Source organism: Notamacropus eugenii, chromosome 2 (genome assembly GCF_028372415.1).
Source record: "Notamacropus eugenii isolate mMacEug1 chromosome 2, mMacEug1.pri_v2, whole genome shotgun sequence".
Taxonomy (NCBI): domain Eukaryota; kingdom Metazoa; phylum Chordata; class Mammalia; order Diprotodontia; family Macropodidae; genus Notamacropus; species Notamacropus eugenii.
In genome coordinates, this window is record NC_092873.1 from 104,497,081 (window position 1) to 104,521,309 (window position 24,229).

General features: G+C 39.4%; 1 protein-coding gene across 1 annotated transcript; it reads left to right on the plus strand.

Annotated features, from left to right (window-relative positions):
* Positions 1-16,756: 16,756 nt before the first annotated feature.
* Positions 16,757-20,054, plus strand: LOC140522786 (HLA class II histocompatibility antigen, DR beta 4 chain-like; the record flags this gene model as incomplete). Its single annotated transcript, XM_072638049.1, has 4 exons — positions 16,757-16,895; positions 18,579-18,860; positions 19,351-19,461; positions 19,921-20,054. Coding segments are annotated over 4 exons (651 nt in total), but the record flags the coding sequence as incomplete, so codon positions are not given.
* Positions 20,055-24,229: the final 4,175 nt, after the last annotated feature.

Genomic DNA, 24,229 nt, shown 5'->3' on the forward strand with positions numbered 1-24,229 from the left:
TATATTTGATTCTAAAGGCTCTAAGGATCCAATGATTAGTGGAATCATCTTTGAAGATGTTTTTGTACATTTTGTACATTATTTTTTGTGTTTTGACCCCAGAGTGGGATTCCGTGCCTGCCATGGTAATCAGGCCAGGGTTGGATAAACAGACAATTTTTAGGGCACCTTTTCTAACCTCCTTCCTCACAACAGGAAGTAGCAGTGCAATCCTTAAAAGGCTGCTCAGACACCCAGGCGGCTGTGGAGTTCCACTGCTGCTTCCAGTGAGAAACGACCCTATGGCCTGGGCTGCCTGTGTTCAGGGTTGTGACTACAGCTCCCAGTGTATCTGCACCTGCTGCTTCATCACTTGCCTGTTGCCACAGGACTTTGAGGTATAATAGTATAATGTTATGGGTGATGTCTTTTGATTTGTGCATAAATTGGATTTAAGTGAGGCAGAGTTGCATGAAGTCATCATCCTCACTCACTCCTCCAGAGTCATCATAGTCCAGTGGCAGTACAGAATCAAGACAACTAATGATGGCTCAGGATGCAGTGGATGACCTTAGTGTCTTTGGTGTCTAACCAAGCTCTAAGCCCTCCACGTTGCCTGCTTCAGCTGCCTTCATGGCCATTGGAAAAAATTGTTCTCATCCACCCATTCCATCGGGGAAGTCTTCACATGCTTGGGGTAGACACCTCTCTAACTCACCAATGGGTTTGAGACCCTTTGGCCACCCTCAACCTGGTCTGGTTGCTCCACCGAAAGTGGGGTATGGCTGCTGCACAAACTGCAGCTTTTTGGAGTCACCAGTGAGAGTTGGTTGGAACAGGGGGACACCAAATGTGGAAAACAGCCCTGGAATGGAATTGGCAGCCATCACATCAAAGATACTGGTCTTCCCTGAACATACCAATTGATTGAATTGAAGGATGACCTAAACTTGTTCTAGGAAGATCAGTTTGATAGCTGAGTAGAGGATGGGGAGAAATGGGGCAGGGAGATTAGGCAGCAAGGATGAGAAGGTTTGGGAAGAAATATGGCAAGCTCATTTTGGGATAAGTTGAGTTTGAAGAGGTGAGAAATCCAGCTACTGATAATCTGTAGGCAATGAGTTCTTAACCTCTTGTATCCAGAACTCCTTTGGCAACCTGCTGAAGCCTATGAACCCACTTATGAGAGAAATATCTTCTCTTTGAACTTCTGTAGGGGGTTACTGTTGCTGAAATAAACCTACCACAATACAGATATGACAGAGGTTAAAAACTCAGGTCTTATGCTCAAGCACAACTTCAGGATTAAAATAAAAAGCCTTGAACAAAGATTAGAGTTTATGATTAAGTCTTTGTAGAGAAAATTACGTCAAATACACAAAGAAATACATTCTTTTACATATTGCAATCTCATATTCTTTTAGGAAATGAAATGTTTTTTTAAAGAACAATCCATAATTCTTCTATTCCTTCAATGCCATAAATATTGAACAAACGTGAACAGGACCGTAATCTCATACATCTCCCAAGGAAATGTAATCAGTTGAACGGTTAACAGTTAAACAGACTCAGTCGGTAGAATAAGTCAGATTACAGAATAAACACTGGATTTGCAAAATCCTACACTTAAAAAACTTATAATGCTTCATGTTAAAGAAGTCACAGTTGGCTAATTGAGAGGAAAGGATTTATATGTCATTAAGCCTCAGTGTTGGGGAAATTCTTCCACAAACAAAATATTATTGGTAAGAGGTTTTTTTTTTTCTTCTTTTTCTCATTTGGATTCTTATATTGGAAATGTCAAAAGTCTTCCCTTGATTCAGGGACTCTTGTTTTTTTAATACAAAAATTGGCTTCCAAGCCAATTTTAATACAAAAAGTTCAGTGACTTCCTCACAGTTATACATCCAGTATCAAATATCTGAGGTCAGATGTGAACTCTGTCTTCCTGACTCCAGAGTGGGTGCTCTATTCACTGTTTGTTTTTTTAAGTCAGTTGAGGTTAACAGGAAAGAGGTTTCAGGAGTCACCAGGTGTTCAGGAGAAAAGGAATAATAAAATATAATAAAAAAAATAAATTGAAATATTCCCATCACTATTTGCTTTGCTTTTATCATGGAAGGGTCTGCAATACCTCAAAGATCAAAGAATTAAATACTTAATCAGGAAACCTCAAGTACCAGGAAACATTAATGATCACTTATATTAAACAAAATGAAATGTCCTTAATACAGATTGCCCCTTACAACCCACTCCAAATATCCATCTGTAAGTTTGTTTCTTCTTGGTTCTTAGCTGTGTCATGTAGCCATCATATCCTGGGAAACATTTTCTCTTGGGAAATATGGAATAGACTTTATTTCTAGGACAGCTCTGGACAGAACTCCTATTAATAGATTTGCTTCCCTGGTTCTAGGTTACTTGCAGAGTTCCTAGACAATGCTGTTAAAGCCTGTTAGTGATAAGACCTCATGCAATTTAGTAAGGTCTAACTGGACCTCTTTAATTTGCTCTTCCAGTAAGTAGATAATGTGGGGAAAACCAGCTGTTGTTTTAAGGAGCTTAACCTTATTAATAATAGAACTATGAGAACATCCAATTAAGAACCCATAATTCAACTTATAGTTGAGAGAATTTCAAGTTTTACATACCACTTCACTTTTCTGTATTTATCTGCACTTTGTACCTGATACAAATAATGCCATCTACAGGATGAATGAAACATTAAAGGATCCATGAAATCTTGATTTGTAAAATGAGCCCTTCTGTCTCTTAATATTATCAGAGAAAGACTTTAAACTGAGGGTGAGAGGTGGGGAGTGATTTGTTATTAATGCAATTTTATAAGTAAAATCCACAATTAATTTTTGAGAACTTACAATACTAAAACATAATTAAAGTCTGTTTATCGTAGTGGTGAATGAAAGAAAAATTGTTTTTACAACAACAGAAAAATTCATCTATGTTTATTTGATTGGACCTTCAGGGTGATCAGTTCTTTAGTTTTTCAATCTTGTTCTTAATTGTAATTAATTATCTTCAGGATAAGAAGAAGAAAATTAAAACTACATCATCCAGGAACATTATATTTACTTGTATTTTTGTCATTGTTACTAATAGAAATGCTTGGAAGCCAATTACATACAAATACATTCTATTTCTTTTTAAGAAAAGAGTCGTATTGGTATTCTCAAAATAAAGTTGGTATGAAACTTAAACTTTTAAATTTTTATCACATCACATCTTTGTCCTAAAATTTCCCCTTTGAGAATATAAGTATGTATAAGTCATCATATCATCTAGAAAAGAGGAGGTACTGTGCAGACTTGATGTCACACATGAATGCACAATCATTTACAAGGAGATAGATGGCAAATCAAAGAACTCGTTTACCTAGTTATTTAAAATAGGAAATGGAAACAAATAAGAGGCCCAAATTTAGAATAGGTATGTTAAAAAAACAATTAAATTCTTTCATACTTTCATCCTATTAAAGTAATCTGAAGATGTTCGAATATTGCAACAAAATTATATTTTACAAATTTTGAAGTTTGCCTTACATGTTTATAGACATTTGCTATGAGATGAAGAATTAGAGACATGCTTATAATACCAAGGCTGTCTCATCAAGGGCACAGACTAACCTGTCATAAGTGTAACAGGATAAAGAGGACAAGTTTATAATTCTTGGTGACTTTAGTGCCAGAATGAAGTAGATTATAAGACATGGCAAGGAGTCCTTGAGAGGAATGGAGCCTGGAACAGCAACAGCAATGACCACTTGTTATAAAAGATTTTGGCATCTCATGACCTCATCAGCATTAATGTAAATGTAAATGTTTTCCATTTACCTAAGTGTAGTAAACTTTGTGGATGCATCCTTGCAGCAAACATTGACATCTAATAGTCTACAGCATTGTAAAGAGAAGAGACAGACAGAATGGGAGAGTGACAAAGGTTATGTGTGGTGCAGAGTGCTGGACTGATCACAGACTTATCTTCTCCAAGCTAAACATTCACATTCAACAAAAGTGGTGACTCCAGGCAAGATGAAGACTAGCAAGCTCAATGTCAACAGATGAGAGCACTTCTCTGTGTGTGAGCAGTTTATTGACAACTTGGAAGGAAAGGTGAGCTGACACATGGTTAGCAATGGTGCAACAGAAAAAGATTGAGCAGCTTTCAGAGATTTGATGTACAGCTCTGTATTTATTTATCTGGACCAGAACACTTGCAAACATCAAGACTGGTTTGCCAAAAATGATGAAGAAATTTAGAAGCTACTAAAAGAAAAGCCAGAACTCCATAAGGTTCACCAGCAGTATACTTCATCTATCTCTGAGAAGATGGCATTTAATACCATTAAAAGTAAAGTACCAGTGAAACTTAGAGAGATGCAGCATTCTTGGCTCATGTCAGACTTCAGTTTTATGCTGATAGTAACAATCCAAAGCACTTTGAATTGGACTCCCTGAAGGCTCTTTCTGGACCAAAGTGCATCTCAGTTACTCAGTGCTGATGGAGTCACATTGAGTAATGATAAGGACATGATCCTGGAAAGGTGAACTGAACACTTTCATAACTATTTAAACAGACTGTTATCAATCAATACTAGAGACACTGAACATATACTTGAAGTTGAAGTTAGTCCCTCTGGAGCTGAACATCTAAATGAAGAATAGGTTTTGAATGTCAGTGGGTGTGAAAGTACCTGGTACTCATTCTGTTTCTGCTGAAATTTACAAGGCAATGAGTCTACTACCCATACAAGAGCTGAATGAAATGTTCTGGGTTGTATCGCAAGAGGAGGTAATCACGCAGAAGTTCAGGGATGCCTCCATTGTCTATCTCTAGAAAACAAAAGGAAATTGAATTGTTCTGTGACAGTCAAGGGGGTGGAGTGAGGGTGGAGTGGAGGAAGAATGTCTCTTAGTCACTGCTAGCAAAGTTCTTGTCAGAATCCTCCATAATAGGAGGATGGTCATTTACCTGATAGGCATTGTGTTTTCAGAAAGGGCAGAGGAATGGTAGATGTGGTGTTTGTTGCCCAACAACTCCAGGAGAAATTCCAGGAATAGGATTGACAACATTTGCCAATTTGACCAGGATAGTCAGTCAATGCTGGCTTGTGGAAGTTCAGGGTAAAATTTTGTTGACTCTTTTGTTTTTTGTTTGACTCTCTTCCTTCTTTCCTCTAGCCAATGTAAATCAGTATTTACTGCATTCTTTTCTTTTCTTTCTTTTTTATATCCAACAATTTTGGTTTTGGCATATTAGCCAGAGATAACTCTTTTTTCAACAGTAGCCCTAATCAATTTGATAAATATGCCAGATAAAGGATCTTCTTTGTTAGAACACAAGGTAGAAAGCATTAAATTTGCTGAATTTTAAAATTGGAAACTTAACCATCATACAAATTCTACTTAAAGAAGTTATCAATCATGTCTTATTAAGGACCACAAGCATAACTGTGCTTTCTATGTGCTTTCATCTCTTTCTGTGTTTTCTGGCAATTCTTGTTTGTAACTCAGACAGATAATCGAGTCTATGGTTGACACATAACTTTAAACAAGAAATTTTCATTTTCTTATTTTAGTGGTAAAGAATTAGTTCTCAGTAATACCATCTTTCTATTTTAAAATGAAAGAGAAGCTCCTTCCATAAATGTAGGCAGCTGTTTTATTCATGGGATGTATTCCTTCATTAATGTAAAGGTTCAGTGTCCTCATAGGAATAGGTACAAAAAATCATAGATAGTCTGAATGCAACACTGAGAAATAAATATCAGTGTTTATTCTGAAAGGTAATGGTAAATGTTCATTCAGTAGAAATCAACAAATCCCAATTTGATCTCCACGAATAATTCATAGTTCTGAGCCATGCTTTACGACAACATTTCCAGCAGTCTATGCAGGATTTACTCCTATTCCATCATTTATAATTATAGCACTTGTTGTGGCAGGAACTTAAAGTTCCTCTTCTTTTTAAAAAAATTATTTGCATTCAGTTTTCTACCATCACTTCCATAAATCTTAGATTTTCTTCCCCTCCCTACTCCTTCTTTCTCCCCTAACTCCCTCCCTTCCCAAGACTGTATGAAATCTTATATAGACTCTACACATACATTCTTACCAAATACATTTTTCACTTTAGTCCTGTTGCATGGAAGAATGAAAATGAATGGGAGAAACAATGAGAAAAACCAAGTCAAACCAAAACAAAACACAAGAGACAATAATTTCCATTATTCTGCAATCCCATTTCATAGCTCTTACTCTGGATGTGGAAGGCATTTTGCCTCAAGAGTCCAATGGATATTTTATAGGTCCTTGTATTGCTGTGAAGGGGTAAGTCTACCAGAAAAATTCCTTGCACATTGTGGTTCTTACTGTGTACAAAGTTCTCCAGGTTCTGCTTCTTTCACTCAGCATCAGTTCATATAAGTCCTTCCAAGCCTTTCTAAAGTCTTGTTATTCATAATTTCTTTATTTTATATATATAAATTTTATTAATTTTTAGTGTTATACAATCACTACCATAAAACTTAGGGTTTTTTTTCATACATTCCTATGGAATATATTTTCACTATAGTCATGCTGTGTAGAAGGACTAAAATAAATGTGAGAAATCATATAACAAACCAAAACATTCAACACACAAAAACAAAAATGATCTGCTCCATTCTGTGATTGAATTCCATAGTTTTTATCTGAATGTGGAAAGCATTTTGCCTTAGAAGATCATTGGGAATTTTTTTTGAAGTCTTTGCATTGCTATGAAGATCCAAGTCTACCATAAAAAACTCTAACACTCTGTGGTTGTTGTGTGCACAAAATGTTCATTATTTCTTAAAGTACAATGGGATTCCATTACATTCATATACCACAACTTGTTCAACCATTCCTCAATTGATGGGCATCCCCTTGACTTACAGTTCTTGGTCACCACAAACTATGGTGACATTTTTGTACATGTAGGACCCTTTCCCATTTTTGCGATCTCTTTGGGATATAGTCCTAGAAGGGATATTGCTCGATTAAAGTGTATGTACATTTTTGTAGCCCTGTAGGCTCTCCAGAATGGTTGAATCAGCTCATAGCTACACCAAAATGAATTAATGGTGCAACTCTTACACATCTTTTCCAACATTTATCATCTTCCTCCTTTGTCATGCCAATCTGATAGATGTGATATGGTACCCAGAGTTGTTTTGATTTGCATCTCTCTAATCAATAGGGATTTGGAGCTTTTTTTCATAGGACTATAGATAGCTTTAATTTCTTCTTCTGAAAACTGCCTGGTCATGTCCTTTGATCATTTGTCAATTGGGGAATGACTTGTATTCTTCTACATTTGACTCAGTTCTCCCTATATTTTAGAAATGAGGCCTTTAGGGGGCAGAGCCAAGATGATGGAGTAGACATGCACATACACTAGCTCTTCCCCCACAGCCCATAAAATACCTGTAAAGAAGGACTCTTAATAAATTCTAGAGCAACAGCAGCCACAGTACAATGAAGTGGAAGAGATTTCTAGCCCAGAGTGACCTGAAAGACTGACAGGAAAGGTCTGTCACACTGGACAGAGAGGAGAGCTCAGCCCAGCCTGGGCTGTGCAGCACCAGGAAGAATGGGACTAAGCAGGCTTCAGGGACAGAATCTCCAGAGGCAGCACAGATTCCTCAACCCACAGGTGTGAAAAGTCAGTGAAAGGGTCTTTTTGGCTGGCCAAAAAGGGAGCAGGGTGTCCCCATAACTCAAGCCTCCTCAGGTGGCAGCAACAGAAGCAGGCAGCAGCCTGCATCCATCGTTGAAGGCCTCAGGGTAAAGCTCCTGAGGAAACTGAACACTGTGTGGCAGCCCTGCCCCCACCTGAGCAGTTGATCTTAATCTCGCACTGAATAGGGACCCTGTCCCTGCCTAAACCCTCTGAGGGATTGAAGCAGCTCATCTGAATCTCAGCTTCCAGTGCTGGCTTGGCAGAACTACAGGCAAGGTGGGTGTGGAGAGGAAACTCAGAAGTCAAATAATTGACTGGGAAAATGCCCAAAAAAGGGGGAAAAAAAAGACCATAGAAGGTTACTTTCTTGGTGAACAGGTGTCTCCTCCCATCCTTTCAGATGAGGAAGAACAAAGCATTCTGTCAAAGGAAATCAAGGCCCTTGCCTCCAGGCCCTCCAAAGAGAACTTAAACTGGGCTAAGGCAATAGAAGAGCTTGAAAAGTGAGTTAGTAGCTAACTAAAGGAGAACCAAAAAAAATGTTGAGGAAAATAACACCTTTAAAAAGAGGATAACTCAACTGGTAAAAGAGATCCAAAAAGTCAATGAGGAGAAGGAGGCTTTAGAAAGCAGACTTATCCAAATGAAGGAGAAGGTTCAAAAGTTCACTGAACAAAATATTTCGTTGAAAGAGAGAATTGAGTTCAGGGAAATGAATGACTATGAGATAAACCAAGCAGTTAGTAAACAAAACCAAAAGTCTGAAAAAATAGAAGATAATGTGAAACATCTCATTGGAAAAACAACTGACCTAGAAAATAGATCCAGGAGAAACAATTTAAAAATTATGAGACTACCTGAAAGCCATGATCAAGAAAAGAGCCTACACATTATCTTACGTGAAATTATCAAGGATAACTGCCCTGATACACTAGAACTAGAGGGCAAAATAAATATTGAAAGAATCCACTGATCACCTCCTGAAAGAGACCCAAACAGAGAAACTCTTAGGAACACTGTGGCAAAATTTCAGTGTTCCCAGATCAAGGAGAAAATACTGCAAGCAGCTAGAAAGAAACAATTCGATTACTGTGGAAATACAATCAGGATAACACAGGGTCTGGTGGCTTCAACATTAAGGGATAGAAAGGCTTGAAATTGAATATTCCAGAAGTCAAAAGAACTGGGATTAAAATCAAGAATCATCTACTCAGCAAAACTGCATATAACGCTTCAAGGGAATAAATGGTCATTCAATAATATAGAGGACTTTGAAGCATTCATACTGATGAAAAGATCAGATCTGTATAGAAAATTTGACTTTCCAGCACAAGAATGAAGAGAAGCATGAAAAGGTAAACAGGAAAGAGAAATCATAAAAGACTTTCTGAAGCTGAACTGTTTATATTCCTACATGGAAAGAAAATATATATATTTTCTTTATACTTAATACTCTTGAATCTTTTCTGAGTATTTGGGTACACTCTTACACATATATAGATAGAGAGTACAGGTTGTGTTGAATCAGAAAAGATGATATCCACACACCAAAAAAAAAAAAGAAAAAAAAAGAAAAGAAAAGAAATGAGGCCTTTATCACAGACACTAGTTGCAAAAATTCTTTCCCAGTTTTCCGCTTCCCTCCTAATCTTGGTTGCATTGGGTTTGTTTGAGCAAAAACTTTTCAATTTGATGTAATCAAAATAAGTAGAAGTAAGACTAGTGATCTGGAGGACTCTCTTTTTCCAGGTCTTTTTAGGGCTCACTGTTCTATGCTATCTGTACGGCAGTCTAAATGGAAGTAGTGGATAAACAAATTACTGAAATTCCAGAACTGAGAAATGAAAGCAACACATAAGTCACCAAGGTAAGGGGAGGAAATGGGGACAGCATAGTTAAGATATTGAATCATAGCTGGAGCTGCTTGAAATCCTCATCCAGGTGAGACATTTGTCAGTCAAGACATGGATTGTGGAAGTTTCAGAAAAGAAAAGATGAAAACCTCCAGGTCATGTCCACTGGTTCAGACAGGAAGGTGGTTTTGAAGGGAACTAGGGATTCTCAACAACCAACCAATTAGCTTTTGGTACAGTTTATTTACTTTTTTGAGCTTAGTATAAAATTGCTCTCCAGAATGGTTGGACTAGTTTAAAACTCCAGCAACAGTGCTTTAGTATATCTATATTCCCATATCTCCATAATTTGTCATTTTCCTTTTCTGTCATGTTAGATAATCTGATAAGTATGACATATGAATCTCAGAGTTGTTTTAATTTACATGGATTGAATTATTAATTATTTAGAGCATTTTTTTCATGTACCTTACTAGCTTTGATTTCTTCCTCTGAAAACTACTTGTTCCTATCCCTTGAATTCCACCAGATGAAGAATGGCTGTAATTATAATTTTTACTCAGTTCCCTTATATTACAAATAGTCCTTTAGTAGAGAAACTTACTTTAAATATTTCCCCCCAGTTTTCTACTTTTCTTCTAATTTTAGCGGAATTGTTTTTGTTTCTGGTCAAACTTATCTGTTTTATGTAGTAAAAATATTCATTTTACTCCCCATGAACCTTTCTATTTCTTGTCTGGTTATGAACTCTTCATGTGTTCATAGGGCTGACAGGTGACTGCTTCAATACTCCATCAATTTGCATATGATGTCACCCTTATGTCTTATTCACGTACATATTTTGAAGTTTTGTTGATCTACTTTCATTTTCTGCCAGACTGCTTTCAAGTTTTCTAAGAACTTTTTGATACATAATGAGCTCTCGTTCCAATAGCTGGGATCTTTGAGTTCATTAAACACTAGGTTACTGTGCTCATTTGCTTCCATATAGTGTGTAACTAATCTGTTTTTTGACCAACTATTCTTTTTTTGATAAGTATAGCTCTTTAGCATAATTTGGAGTCTGGAACTGGGAAACCCCCTTCCTTTCCTTTTTTCTGATTGATTGCCTTGATATCCCTGACCTTTTGTTCCCTTAGATAAATTTCAACATTTTTTATTTTCCTTTAAAAAAGTTGATGTGGTTTTGGGTAGAAGTAAGACTAGTGATTTAATTGGTATGGCACTGACTAAGTAAATTGATTTCAATAGTATTATCATTTTGAATTATGTTGACCTGGTCTACTCACATGCAACTAGCTTTTCTCCTGTTTTTGGCATGTCTTTATTTTTATGAGGTTGTTTTGTAACCGTGTTGATAAAATTCCTGTGTATCTTGGCAGTGAGACTCCTAAATATTGTATCTGTCATTATTTTAAATAGAATTTCTCTTTTTTAATCCCTTCCTGCTGGATTCTGGTGCTCCCGTATTGAAATACTGATCATTTGTGTGGGTGGTATCCTGACACTTTTCCTGGAGCAGTTAATTGCTTTGACCAGTTTCTTAGTTGGTGCTCTAGCATTCTCCAAGTAAACCATCATGTTATTTGTGAAAAGTGACTGCTCTGTCCCCTTGTTGTTTTTGCTTAATCCTTCAATTTCTTTTTCATATCTTATTGTTATAGTTAGCTTTTCTATTAGGAGAGTAACATTGGTGATAATGGTCATCCTTATTTCCCTTTTGATCTTACTGGAAAGGCTTGTCATCATTCTTCATTAAGAATAATGCTTGATTTTGTTCTTAAATAGATATTCTTTATTTTTAAGAAAAGCTCCATTTATTTCTAAGTTTTCTATTATTTTTAAAGCAGGAATGGGTGTTTTATTTTGTAAAAAGATTTTTCTACATCTATTGAAATAATCTCATGATTTTATTCCTCTTGTTATTGGTACAGTCTATTACACTGTTGTGGGTGTTCAGTCACTATCAAATGCAACACACAGCAGCCTTGAATTTTGCTTATTGTTATAATATTGAACGAGTCCTGAATTCCTGGTGTAACTGCAACTTGGTTATAGTGTATGATCTTTGTAGTGTGTTGTTGTAATCTCCTTGCTAGAATTCTATTGAACAATTTTTTGTATCAGTATTCATGAGGAATACTCTGTTTTGCCTCTCTCTTTGTTTTAGAATCAAAGGTATATTTTTGTCATAGGAGGAATTTTATTTTTTCTAAGCAGTCTATAGAATATTGAAATTTATATTTTAAGTGTTTGGTAAAAGTCACTTATAAATCAATCTGGTCCTGGGTCTTTGTCAGAGGGAGATCTTTCATGGCTTATTGGATTTATTTTTCTAGGAGGGGGTTATTTAAGCATTGTTTACTCTTCTGGTCTTCTTTGGCAATGAAGGACGAACACACACTCTTCTGTTCATTTGAGCAATTGTATCACCCAGGCAATATTCACAGAAACTAGGAATATGAATATTATGGCAGTTCTGAATCACAAAATATAACAAACTCTTCATGTAGAAGGCAGAAGAAAAAATATTTCTTCAGAGATCAGACAACCAAATCCCAACACCAGAAAACCAAATCCATTAAAGAAACCAAGAAGTCAATACACATTAACACTGCAGGAGACAAAGTCATTCCCAAACCTTCCCCTCCCCCATGCTGGGGGCCTTCCCACAAACAAACACTTATAAGACTAGCTGGATCTGCCAGTGTCCTCTCCCGCCCCCCCCCCCATCACTCTCACCAACTTTGTCTCAGTTCTACTCCACTCTTCATATTCTACTTATTCACCAAGCTCCTCCCAGCACATGTAACTTAGCCTTTCATGTGATTTAAGCAGGTCACATAGGCCTATTAATGAATGAGAAAGATCTTCCCACTTAAATGATCATTACAGCAATTTAGACTTTTGTAGATATTGATCCATTTAATTTAGAATGTCAATTTCATTGGCATACAGCTGAGCAAAATATCTCTTGATAATTGCTTATGTTTTTTTTCTTCACTGGTAGTAACTCTTGCTTTTGAAATAGTGATCTTCACCTGCAAAACCTCAAATTAGGCACAAAGATTTAACCAAATAAAAGAATGGGACTGCACTCTAAATTTTTCAGGATGTCCTCCTAGCCCTGCCCAAATCTCAAGTTGACCTTCCCAACTGCATCATTAATTTTCTACATTGTCCACTGATGAGATCGAGTGAAGGCAAGGTACAAAACGGAGTTAATTTTTTGTGGGAATTAAGGGAGCCAATTAGATTCTCTTTCATGAATACTCACTTCATGTTGTACTATCACATGTATGCTCTTCTCTCTTGCTTTTCTGCAAGTCATTCTTGGGAAATTAGATGATATTAGTCATCTATTGTTTCATAAATACAGATGGCTGCTATCAATCAGTCTCAATTCTGGGAAAAGAAAATCTACCCCAAATCCACTCATTCTCCTCACAACTCAAAAAAAACCTCTTTCTCACCTCCTCCAAACTCGAAATACCTCCAATCTTTCCTCTGATTAAAAATCATATTACTTAATTTCATATTTTGGCTTGTATCCTGACTGACTGCTGTCATATAATTAATTGGTTTCATTTGATTGTTTTTAATACATAAAAATTATGTTACTCTATTCAGAGTCTTTAGACTGACTAGAGAATGTGTTTTCCCACTTATCATGCTGATTTTGCTAATAACTCATACAGATCACATTGTTTCTTCAGTTATCATTAATTAATCACCACACCACTAGAGATGGTATTGGGTCAGGTTCATGAGCAAAGCTAGTCAGCACAGAACCTAAAGACTGGTAAGCTCCTCTTTTCTTGCAGGCAGCTCTGAAGGGTTTGAAAGTGTTTGTAATGGAGGCAAGAGGTCTAGTCTCAGGTGTGGGGTAGGAATAGGGTCCCTGGGAAGAGGCTCCTACAAGACCTGGGGCTCTTTAGCATATGGAGACCCAAGGGACCTGAAGTGTGTTCTGCTCAGCATATAAAAGTTTCTGCATTCCTTCCTGCCATCCCAGGGCTCTGAGTATACTCTCTGCAGGTCTCTAAAGGCCAGGATGGTCTCCTCATAAGAGCTCCTCTGGCTACTGGTGCTCTGGGCTCAGGGAAAGACACAGCATAGCAATGAAGAATTTAAAAGGTCACAGGTTTTCAGGGATAAAAAAACCTAGTTCACCCTCTTCATTTTTGATATTGGTAATTTTTTTCTTCTTTCTTTTATTAATCAAATTGATCAAAGGCTTATCAATTTTATTGGCTTTGTCATAAAACCAACACTTAGTTTTGTTTATCACTTCAATAGTTTTCTTAATTCAATTTTATTAATCTCTCCTTCATTTTTCAGTATTTCTAATTTGGTATTTATTTGAGAATTTTCTATTTGTTCTTTTTCTAGCTTTTTCAATTGCATGCCCAATTCATTGATCTCCTCTTACTCTATTTTATTCATATAATGTTTCCCCTAAGAACTGCTTTCAAAGCACCCCATAAGGTTTGGTAGGTTGTCTCATTACTGTTTTTGATCTGAGAAGGATGCGTTGACTATCTCTGCTTTTCTACAATGGATTGTGAGGTTTTTAATGCCCTAGTATGTGGTCAGTTTTTGTATATGTGCCATGTACTGCTGAGAAAAAGGTATATTCCTTTCTATCCTCATTCAGTTTTCTCCAGAGATTTACCATATCTACCTTACCCAGAGTTCTGTTCACCTCCTTAACTTCTTCCTTTTCTGAGGTTAGATTTATCAAGTTTAGAAAGGGGGAAGTTGAGGTTCCTCACTAGTATATTATTGCTGTCTATTTCTTCCTATATCTCCCTTAACTTCTCCTCTAAGGATTTGGATGCTACACGACTTGGTGCTCATATGTTTAGTAATGATATTTCTTCATTGTCTATAGTGTCTTTTAGCAGGATATAGTTTCCTTCTTTATCTATTTTTATGAGATGTATTTCTGCTTTTGCTTTGTCTGAGATTAGGATTGCTACCGCTGCTTTTTTTTCATCAGCTGAAGCATAATATATTCTGCTCCAACCTTCTACTTTTATCTTGTGTGTATGCCCCTGTTTCAAATGTACTTCTTGTAAACAACATATTCTTGGATTACACTTTTTATCCATTCTGCCATCTGCCTACATTTTATGGAAGAGTTCTTCCCATTCACACTCGCAGTTAAGATATCTATCTGAGTCTTTCCCTCCATCCCATTCCCCCCATTTATGCTTTTAGCTCTCCACTCCACAATAGTTTTAATTTTTGACTACCATCTCCCTTAGTCTTCTCTCCCTTCTATCAGTCCCACTCCCTTTTATGCCCCTTTTTGTTTAATACTTCTTCCCTCCTCTTTAGCCTCCCCTCCCTTTTCTTTCCCCTTTCTGCTCCTATTACTATAGGGCAAGTTAAATTTCTATACTTGACAGAGTTTGTTCTTCCCTTCTTGAACCAAATCATATGAGAGTAAACCTCCAACAGAGTTCGTCTCCCTCCCCTCTTTTGCTCTACTGTAAGACTTTTCTATCCCTTTTTCTGTGAAGTAATTTATCTTTTTCTGCCTCCTCCTTTTCACCTCTCCTGTTTCAATCCTTTCACACCCTTAAAACACAATTTTTATCATAACATCATTTAATTTATACCCACTTCCTCAGTCTATGTGTATCTTTTTATATGCCATAATATATATCCAATTCTCAAGATTAACAAATATCATCTTCCCTTATAGGGAAGTAAACATTTTGCCCATATTAAATCACAATTTTGTGTTTTTTCCCCCTGTTTACCTTTTCATGCCTTTCTTAAGACTTGTATTTGAAGATCATATTTTCTATTGAGCTCTGGTCCTTTATCAGGAAATTTCTCATTTCATTGAATGTCCATCTCCTTGCCTGAAATATGATGCTGAGTTTTATTGGGTAATTGACCCTTGGTTGTAGTCTCCTTTGCCCTATAGAATATCACATTCAAATACTTCCAGTCTTTTAATGTAGAAGCTGCAAGGTCCTGTGTGATCTTGACTGTAGTTCCTCATATTTGAATTGTTTCTTTCTGGATGCTTGCAGTATTTTTCCCTTAACTTGATAGTTCTGGAATTTGACAACAATATTTCTTGATGTTTTCAGTTTGAGATCTCTTTCAGGCAGTGATCTGTGGATTATTTCAATGACTATTTTGGCCACTGAATCTAGGAACTCATGGCAGTTTTCCTTGATGATTTCCTGGATGATATTGTCCACATGGGTTCATGGTTTTGGCACTTAAGGGCTCCAGTCCCTTGAAGCCCAGGATCTCCTCCTTGATATCTGAGGTGGGGCTGTCTGGGGTAGCTCCATTTCTGCCCTGGTCCTCTTCAGCCACAGCAAGAGGAACTCTCCTTCACAATCTCCCTAGCTTACCAAGCTGAGGAACTGTTTATCCCTTCGAGTGATTCCATTATTCCAGGAATTTACCTAGGGAAATATTTTCTGGGTTTTCATGGTCAATAAGGGTAGAGTATGAGGACTTATAGTTCACTTTGCTATCTTTGTTCCCAGAAGTTCAGATCTTTTCAATTTTTTAAAACAAATATTATGTCATTTAATTTCAAACTTCCAACCTTTTCCCCTCTCACCCTTATACTTCTGTTCTCTCCACTTCTACAAGGTGTCCCCTCCTGCTTTACCAGAAAATGAAGGTAATTTGCTACAAGCTCCCTTTTCTTTCTCCCCACCTCAATGTCTCTCTAGGTTAGTCTCCATTCTTCCCCTCTGTGGTGCAGCCTCCTTTTTTTTTTTTTTTTTTTTTTTGCTCCTTCTCATTGACAGGGCAATCTTCTCTCCTTGAGGTAAGATGTTCTTTCTTTTTATCCTTTTCCAAGAGCTAGCACATTTGATCATTTTTCTCATCCTCAGTCTTTCTCTTTATCTAGACTTCTTCTCTAAAAATATGCTCATATCTCCCTCATCTTCAATATACCTTTATTTTATCAGGCCCCTTTTCAAGATATCATCTTATAGCTCTACTTTTTTTCACAGTGAAAACCTATGACAAAACCTCTGCGAATTTTCATTCAAGGCACTGATAAAAGTGTTGAATGGGAAAGGACCAAGGAAAGATCCTGCATGCTCTGCTAGGCAACTTTCTCTCATTTGATATTCACCCATCAAGCACTAATTTTTGGACCCCAAACATTCAACCACTTTCAAATCCAGCTAAGAACATTATCATCTAATCCATAAAAACTGACGGAGCTGGGGCGGCCCGATGCTGAGTACTGGAACAACCTGGAGGGTGAACTGGAGCAGAGACGGGCCAAGGTGGACACTTACTGCAGATACAACTACGAGATACTTGAGCGCTTCTTAGTGCGCAGGCGCGGTGAGTGCGCCCCGGGAGGGGAGGGGGCACCAGGGGAGAGGGAGGAGGGAGCGGGGGCGGGGCAGAGCGGGGAGGGGGGAGAAGAGAAGGGGCTGGAAGGGAGCGCAGAGGAAGGGGAGGTTGTGATGGGAGGGGGCAGGTGAGGAGGAGGGAAGGGGGGGGTCACAGGAGCAGGGACGGGGCCCCCAGAGCAGGAAAGAGACGAGGGGGTGGGACGAGCTGAGATGGAAGGAGAGGGAGGTGATGGATTGGGAGAGAAGAGGAAGGGAGGGGACCATGGGGGAGGGGCAGGAAAGGGACATGGAGGTGAGGAGAGATGAGGGACCAAGGGGGGATGAGTGGGAAGGAAGAAGACTGGGGGAGGGGATTGGGATGGAGGAGAAAAGGAATGAGAGAGAGAAGAGGTAGGTAAGTGATAGAAGAACGGAAAGAGACATGGGGAGGAAGGAGGAGCAGAAAAACTGGAAATGAGAAAAGGGGAAAAGGGAAGGGAAGCTAGAGGAGAACAAAGAGACAATGAATGGGGGAGGGACAGAGGAAAAGGGGAAAAGACCCTCTTATACTAACATGGATTTTGGCTCCTTGAGTCCTTTTTCCTCAGTCAAATTCAGATTTTCTTCCCTCCTCCAATTCTAATGGGGATTAATTATCTTGGGAACAAGCCGCAAACCCTTCACCAATAAATAACTCATATTTATACAATGCCAGAGTGGTTAATAGGCAGCAGGTACAGCAGTGGAAAGAGTGCCAGGCCGACAGTCAGGAAGACTCATCTCCTTCAGTTCAAATCTGGCCTCTGACATTTCCTGACTGTATTACACTGGGCAAGTCACATAACCCTGTTTGCCTCAGTTTCCTCATCTGTAAAATGAATTGGAGAAGGAAATGTCCAACGAGTCCAATATCTTTGCCAAAAAAAAATCCCAAGTAGTCTCAAAAAGAGTTGTACACAATTGAAAAAAGAGAGAACAAAATAGTTAATATAAAATGAAATCCCCCAAGTCTTGAGTGCCCAGGCTTCATGAACCTTTTTAAGTCATGAATGCAACTTTGCATTTTTTATCCTTGAATCTTAGCTCAGCAGAGACTTCCCATGCTCTACTCTCTCCTGTCCCAACCACATTCTCTCCCTCCCTTCCCCCTCCCAGTCTTCTGTGATAACTCCTTGAAATTACCTTTCTCCCCAGACCCAGACATACTTCTGCTTCTCCCAGGGCCCCTGTACTCTGGGTCAGGATGCTCAGGTTTCTACTGGGCCTAGATATTCACCACTGTTGCCCTGATTGAAGATTTCTTCAGTGGATTGATAGCATCTCAATATTTGACCTAGAAGTATTTCTGAAAATAGTCTATTGTATGCCCTTATATTCTGCTTTTGGAAATAATCCTTTACAAATTATCTGTTTGCAATGAGAAATCTTACCTGCTAATTTCTTCCCATATCACTGAAACCTGATGAGCTGGGGCTGTGATAATTCAGCACCATGGACTCCTGGGCCCACTTCCTGCTACGTCAGATTTCTAGTCTCAGGAGGAACTTAAATGTCTACCAAAATGCCGACTTCTGGCCATGGGAAGGAAAGGAAACATGAGGCTGGTTGTGGATCACGTGGCAGAGGTGGTAGGTGAACTAAGAAGACCTGCTCCAGCTCCCTCACTCAAGATCTTTCTTCTTTCTTCCAGTTGAGCCTGAGGTGATTGTGTATCCATCAAAGCTGGCTCCCCTGGGACACCACAACCTGCTTGTGTGCTCTGTCACTGGTTTCTATCCTGGGGACATTGAGGTCAGGTGGTTCGTGAATGGACAGGAGGAGACAGCTGGGGTTGTGTCCACAGGCCTGGTCAGCAATGGAGACTGGACTTACCAGATCTTGGTGATGCTGGAAATGATCCCCAAGCGTGGTGATGTCTACACCTGCCACGTGGAGCACTCCAGCCTTCAGAAACCTGTCATCTTGGATTGGAGTGAGATAGAGCTCCCTCACCCTCCAGTTCTAACATTGGTCAGGACATGGAGCTAGCTCTGAGATCCCCTCAGAGTGTATCCTGGAGCCTCTTTTCTTCTGCCCTGGGTTGATACAAACCCCATGCAGTGCTACCCACCCTCCTCCCTTTTCCTAGCCCAGCCCCTTAATGGTAGTGCTGACCTAAGAGCTATGGAGACCTTTTCAGCTTCCTCACTGACCCCAGCCCTGGGAGCTGGCCTCCCTCTGGGACTCTGTGATCAGCCTATAGACTCCTTTGTCATAGGGTTGGGGAGCTAGACTTTGAGATGGATAGATGTCAGTTTTCCTGGTGAGCTTTCACTTCCTGAGTCCTGAAAGGCCCTTTGCACATCAATCCATTCTTAGACAGGATTCAGCCACTTTCTCAGGCTCCCCTCAGACCTGTCTACTCCCCACATGGGGCTGGCTCTTGAGGAAAACTTTTAATCCTTGGTGTCTCTCCTCTACAGAAGCACAGTCTGAATCTGCCCAGAGTAAGATGCTGAGTGGAGTTGGGGGCCTCGTGCTGGGGCTGATCTTCTTTGGGGTTGGCCTCATTGTCCACAAGAGGAGTCAGAAAGGTGAGATAGTCTGGGAAAAGGCCTGAGGCCCCCCCTCCCCTCCATGATCTTCTCTAGGACAGAGAGAACTTTTGATTGTGCCAGAAATCTGACCCCAGATTAGGGGCGAAGGTGTGGTCTGGCTCTGACTCCAGCTCTTCTCCCTACCCCCATCCCCAGGAATTTATAGAAGGTGGTGAAGGGGCCAGATCCTAGGGCTTAAGGGTCTTAGGGAATCTCATATTCACAACAGAGACAGCCTTTAGCCCTCCCCCTGCCATCCTCCCTCTCCCCCATCCACTCACACTATTGTAACTTGATGGATGAAGCATGGATTAAATGCTTCCTCTGTGGTGTCCCATACTGGACTAAGTAGTGGCAGGAGTCCCCTGTCCCACATGCTCAGAACCTTGGGGCCTTTTGCTTTTGTGTCTCTAGGATTTACAAGGATTTGTATGTCTGTCTTTCTTCCTTTTCCAGGAAATCGTGGTTCACAACCAACAGGTAAGATCCTTGTACCCAGTTGGGATCAGGATTCTCATAGCTACAGTGTCTGCCCAGTGGGGCCTGAAGCTAAGAAGAGACTTGGGGGCCCTTAGTGGTAAGAAGTGGTTCTATTTCTGGGTTTAGACCCCCCCATGTAAACTCTTCTGTGCCTGTTCTGTGTCCTCTGCAGGGTTCCTGAGCTAATCCCTGACCCTGTGTCCCCTGGAACTGTTGAATCCCAAGCCTCCCTCTCATGTTTGGAGGCTCCTGCTTGTGCCCAGATCTCCAGGAATTAGCTTTACTGACCCCTTCCTTGGCATAACTCCTTCCATGTACCTTTGACTGGCTGACCTCTTGGTATTTCTCCAAGAGAGCTTCAAAGACCCCCTCCACCCTCCTTTTTTTTTTAATCCATTTTTGTCCCTTGAACCTTCACCCAAGAATTACAAGACTGAGAATCAACTAGTGCTTGGTGACATGGAGACAAAGTGAGGGGAGCAGAGGAGGAAACTTCAGCATTTGGGATTTGTAGATTCTGTCAATGTGTGAAATCCCTCCAGAGGTGCAGATGGCAATCCATCCACACCTTTTCGTCCTGAGGGCCTCTTGTTCCTATAGAAGTTGGTTAATCAACAAGCTAGTGACCTTCCTGATATATTTCCTGATGTTATGTAGATACCAGTGCCCTCACAAGCTGTGTGCCCAGAAACCCTTAACTTTCCCATGTGATGGGCCCCCTCATTCTGGTGATCCGTCTCTCTGATGACTCTTCTGTGACTTCTGCTCAGTTCTTATTTGATGATATACTGTAGCCTGTGCTGTGCCTCTCCATGGCACTTTTAAAAAATTAAAGTTTTAGTAATACATTTTGTGTTCATGTCATAATCATTGCTTAATATATACCCTGCCTCCATTGCTTTTCCTCATAACAAAAGTTTTAATCCAAAGTTCCCTAATAACCATCACACAGATCACATGTATCCAACAGTATCAATACATACCCGTAATCTCTCCACTTCCTCCATGAAATGTTTGTTTTCTCTCCTCTGTGGCCAAGCCTGGTAACTAATTGTATAACATTCAGCATCGTTTCCCCTCATTTTGTAGTCCTGAGTGTATTTCTTTCCTGGCTGTGCTCACACTGTTCTGTATCAGTTCACGTAAGTCTTCCCATGTTTCATTTTTGTTGTTTCTTCTGTTGCAACACAATTCCATTACGTTCCTATGCCACAATTTGCTTATCCCTTTTCTCAGGTGATGGGCCCCTGCTTTGTTTCTACTTCTTTGCTACCACAAAGTGTTGCAATAAGTGTTTTGAGATTTTTCCCCCATCTTTTATACCATTGGCATATATGTTAAGCTGTGGGATCTCAGCATCAAAGGGCATAGAGATTTGGACACTTTTGAGCATGATTCCAAATTGTTTTTGACAAAATGTTGTACCAGTGCACAGCTCCACAGGTAGGACATCAAGCTGCCTGTCTTTGTGTAGACCTTCCCACAGGAACCATTTTCATGTGTTAGCACCTTGGAAAATTTGCTGGGGAATAAGTGAAATCTCAAAGTTGTTTTAATTTCCATTTTTCTCATTATTAGTGATTTGGAACAAACTTTAGAACTCTTCATTTCCTTTGACCACTTATCTAGTGGTAAAATCTCTTGACCTTATATATTAGTACTCATTTCCTACATGTCTTGAATAATAGACCTTTATCAGAGTGTGTTGGTCTTTTGTTGCTGAAGAAGACCATGCCATCAGAGAAATGATGACATGACTTGCACTTGACTTTATTTGAGTGAGGGAGGGCTGTGCAGGTCACCAGCCTCACTTCTCCTCCAGAGCCATCTGAATGCAGTGACCGGATATTCCTCAGGATGACTGGAGATGACCCAGGAATGAGGCAGTTGGGGTTAAGTGACTTGCCCAAGCTAGTGAGTGTCAAGTGTCTGAGTTGAGATTTGAACTTAGGTCCTCCTAACTACTGCACTGATGCTCTATCCACTGCACCACCTAGCTGTCTCTCCTTTATCAGAGACAACTGATACAAAGACATTTTCATCCATCAGCAATTCTTTTAGCTATTAATCTTGTCATGTAAAAGCTGCTCAGTTTCAGATAATGAAAATTGTTTTCTCCTTTGGTTTCCTCAAACTCTTATTTAGTGAACAATTCTCCCTTTATTCACAGTTATGAAATCTAGTATGAAACCAGCCATTTCCTGGGCCTTTTGTAGAAGTTTGTTAGCTTTTTATTAGTAACGATAATGGAATCTCATCTAAGGTTCCCTTGAATTAGTGCCATTTGGGGTAAATAGAAGGAAATTAATTGTTAAAAATCATCATACCATTTGCCCATAATGTTTAGCAGGAAATGCTTTTAAATGAGTGGATTTTGTGGTTAGTTCATTTCTATGGAAGGGGTGAGGCTGCCCAGAACTTACCTTCACCTAATGAAGTTTATGGGAGGCCGTTCTTGACCAGTAGAGGAAGTGTCAGTGTGGGAGGAAATGAGGAGGCTGGGCCTCCTCTGTTCTGCACCCAAGTTGGGCTCTTCTCCCTCTTTGGAGAGTATAGAAGCCTGTCAGTGTCAGAGCAGTAAATGGAAGCTGGGGAGATGTGAGAGAATCCACTAAATCGCTGATAAGGGGTGAGATGCCCAAGATTGCTCATCTGCTTTTCCTTTTTGTGCAGAAACAATGTCATTTGTGAGCAGTATTTCAGTTTGCAGGTTCCCATAGATTCTAAGCCATTGGAATTTTAGTATACAGTACAAAGTAATAGAGCATGGGTTCAAGGACTTCCTTGTTTCCTTTCATACATTTTTCTAGCAAACAATTCCCTTTGATTTTCTCTTATAAATCTAGAGCTCAGAGTTCATCTGGTCTAAACCCTTCATTTTCCAAATGAGGAAGGTTAAGCTCCATAAGATTAGTAAGATTCAATGAGTTAATATTCAATGCTTCTTGTGTGCCAGACACTGTCCTAAGTGTTGGGATACAAACAAAGGCAGAAAATGGTTCTTGCCTTGAAGGTGCTCAAGTCTAAAAGTCAAAGAGGATTTCCTTTTTGTTCCTGTTCGTACTAGAGGGTCATTGAAGTTTGTCAAATAGAAAAATAACATGGTCACACCTGCACTTTATTTTAAAAATAATATTTTATTTTATTCTTATTACATGTAAAGGCAATTTTCAACATTCATTTTTTTATAAAATTTTGAGTTACAAATTTTTCTTTTCTCTTTCCTTCCCAAGATAGCAAGAAATCTGATATAGGCCATACACGTCAGTCATGTAAAACATTTCCACACTCGTCATATTTTGAAGGGGCAGAACAGAAGAAAAAACACATGGAAAGAATAAAAAAAGTAAAAATCATGTGCTTCGATCTCCATTCAGCCTCCATCAATTCTTTCTCTGGATGTGGACAGCATTTTCCATGATGAGTCTTTAGGAAATCCCTGCACTTCGGAAAGAGCAATTCGACATCTGAGTAGAAAATGGCTCAGAGTGGGGAGAGACTGAGGCAGGGAGACCCCTCAGCAGGTTATTGTAATAGTTCTGGCCTAAGGTAAGGAGGGCCTGGGCCAGAGTGATTGCCTTCTTAGAGGAGAGAGGAGGGCATATGTGAGAAATAGGTAGAAAGGATAGCACTTGACAAATGACTGGATGTAGGAGATGAGAGTGTAGAGTCAAGGCTGACAAGGATGTGAGTCTGTGTAACGTAGAGGAAAGTGGTACCTGTCACAGCCATAGGGAAGTGAGGATGGGGAAAGGGTGGTGTTGGAGAGGGTCATAATTAGTAAGCTCAGTTTTGACATGTTGAGTGTAAGACATCTAGAGTACATCCATTTTAGGAATGTCCAATGTCCAACAGGCAATTAGAGATGGGAAAATAGAGGTCATGAAAGAGGTTAGGGTTGGACAAAGATATAGGAAAGTCACCTGTTTTCAGCTGATAATTTAATGTGTAGGAGCTGAAGAGATCACCAAGCTAAATGATGTAGAGGAAGAAGAGAAGAGGGCCCAGGCCAGAGCCCAAGGTCACAAGGCAGTAAAAATTAGAGGTTAGATTTGAACTAATGTTCTCTGATTTCAGAGCCAATGATCTTTCTAGTGTAAAGCAGCTTCACACTGAGTAGCACGTTGCCCAAAATAGTGGGGAAATGAAGCCCCCCCGGCTTTGCCCTGTCATTTATTATGAAAGTGTCTTGTGTTACTCCTTTGCAAGTAATGTTAGGTTTCAGACTTAGATACATACTTTTATCACATTCACCGCAACAAAAATGTCATACATACATATAGGT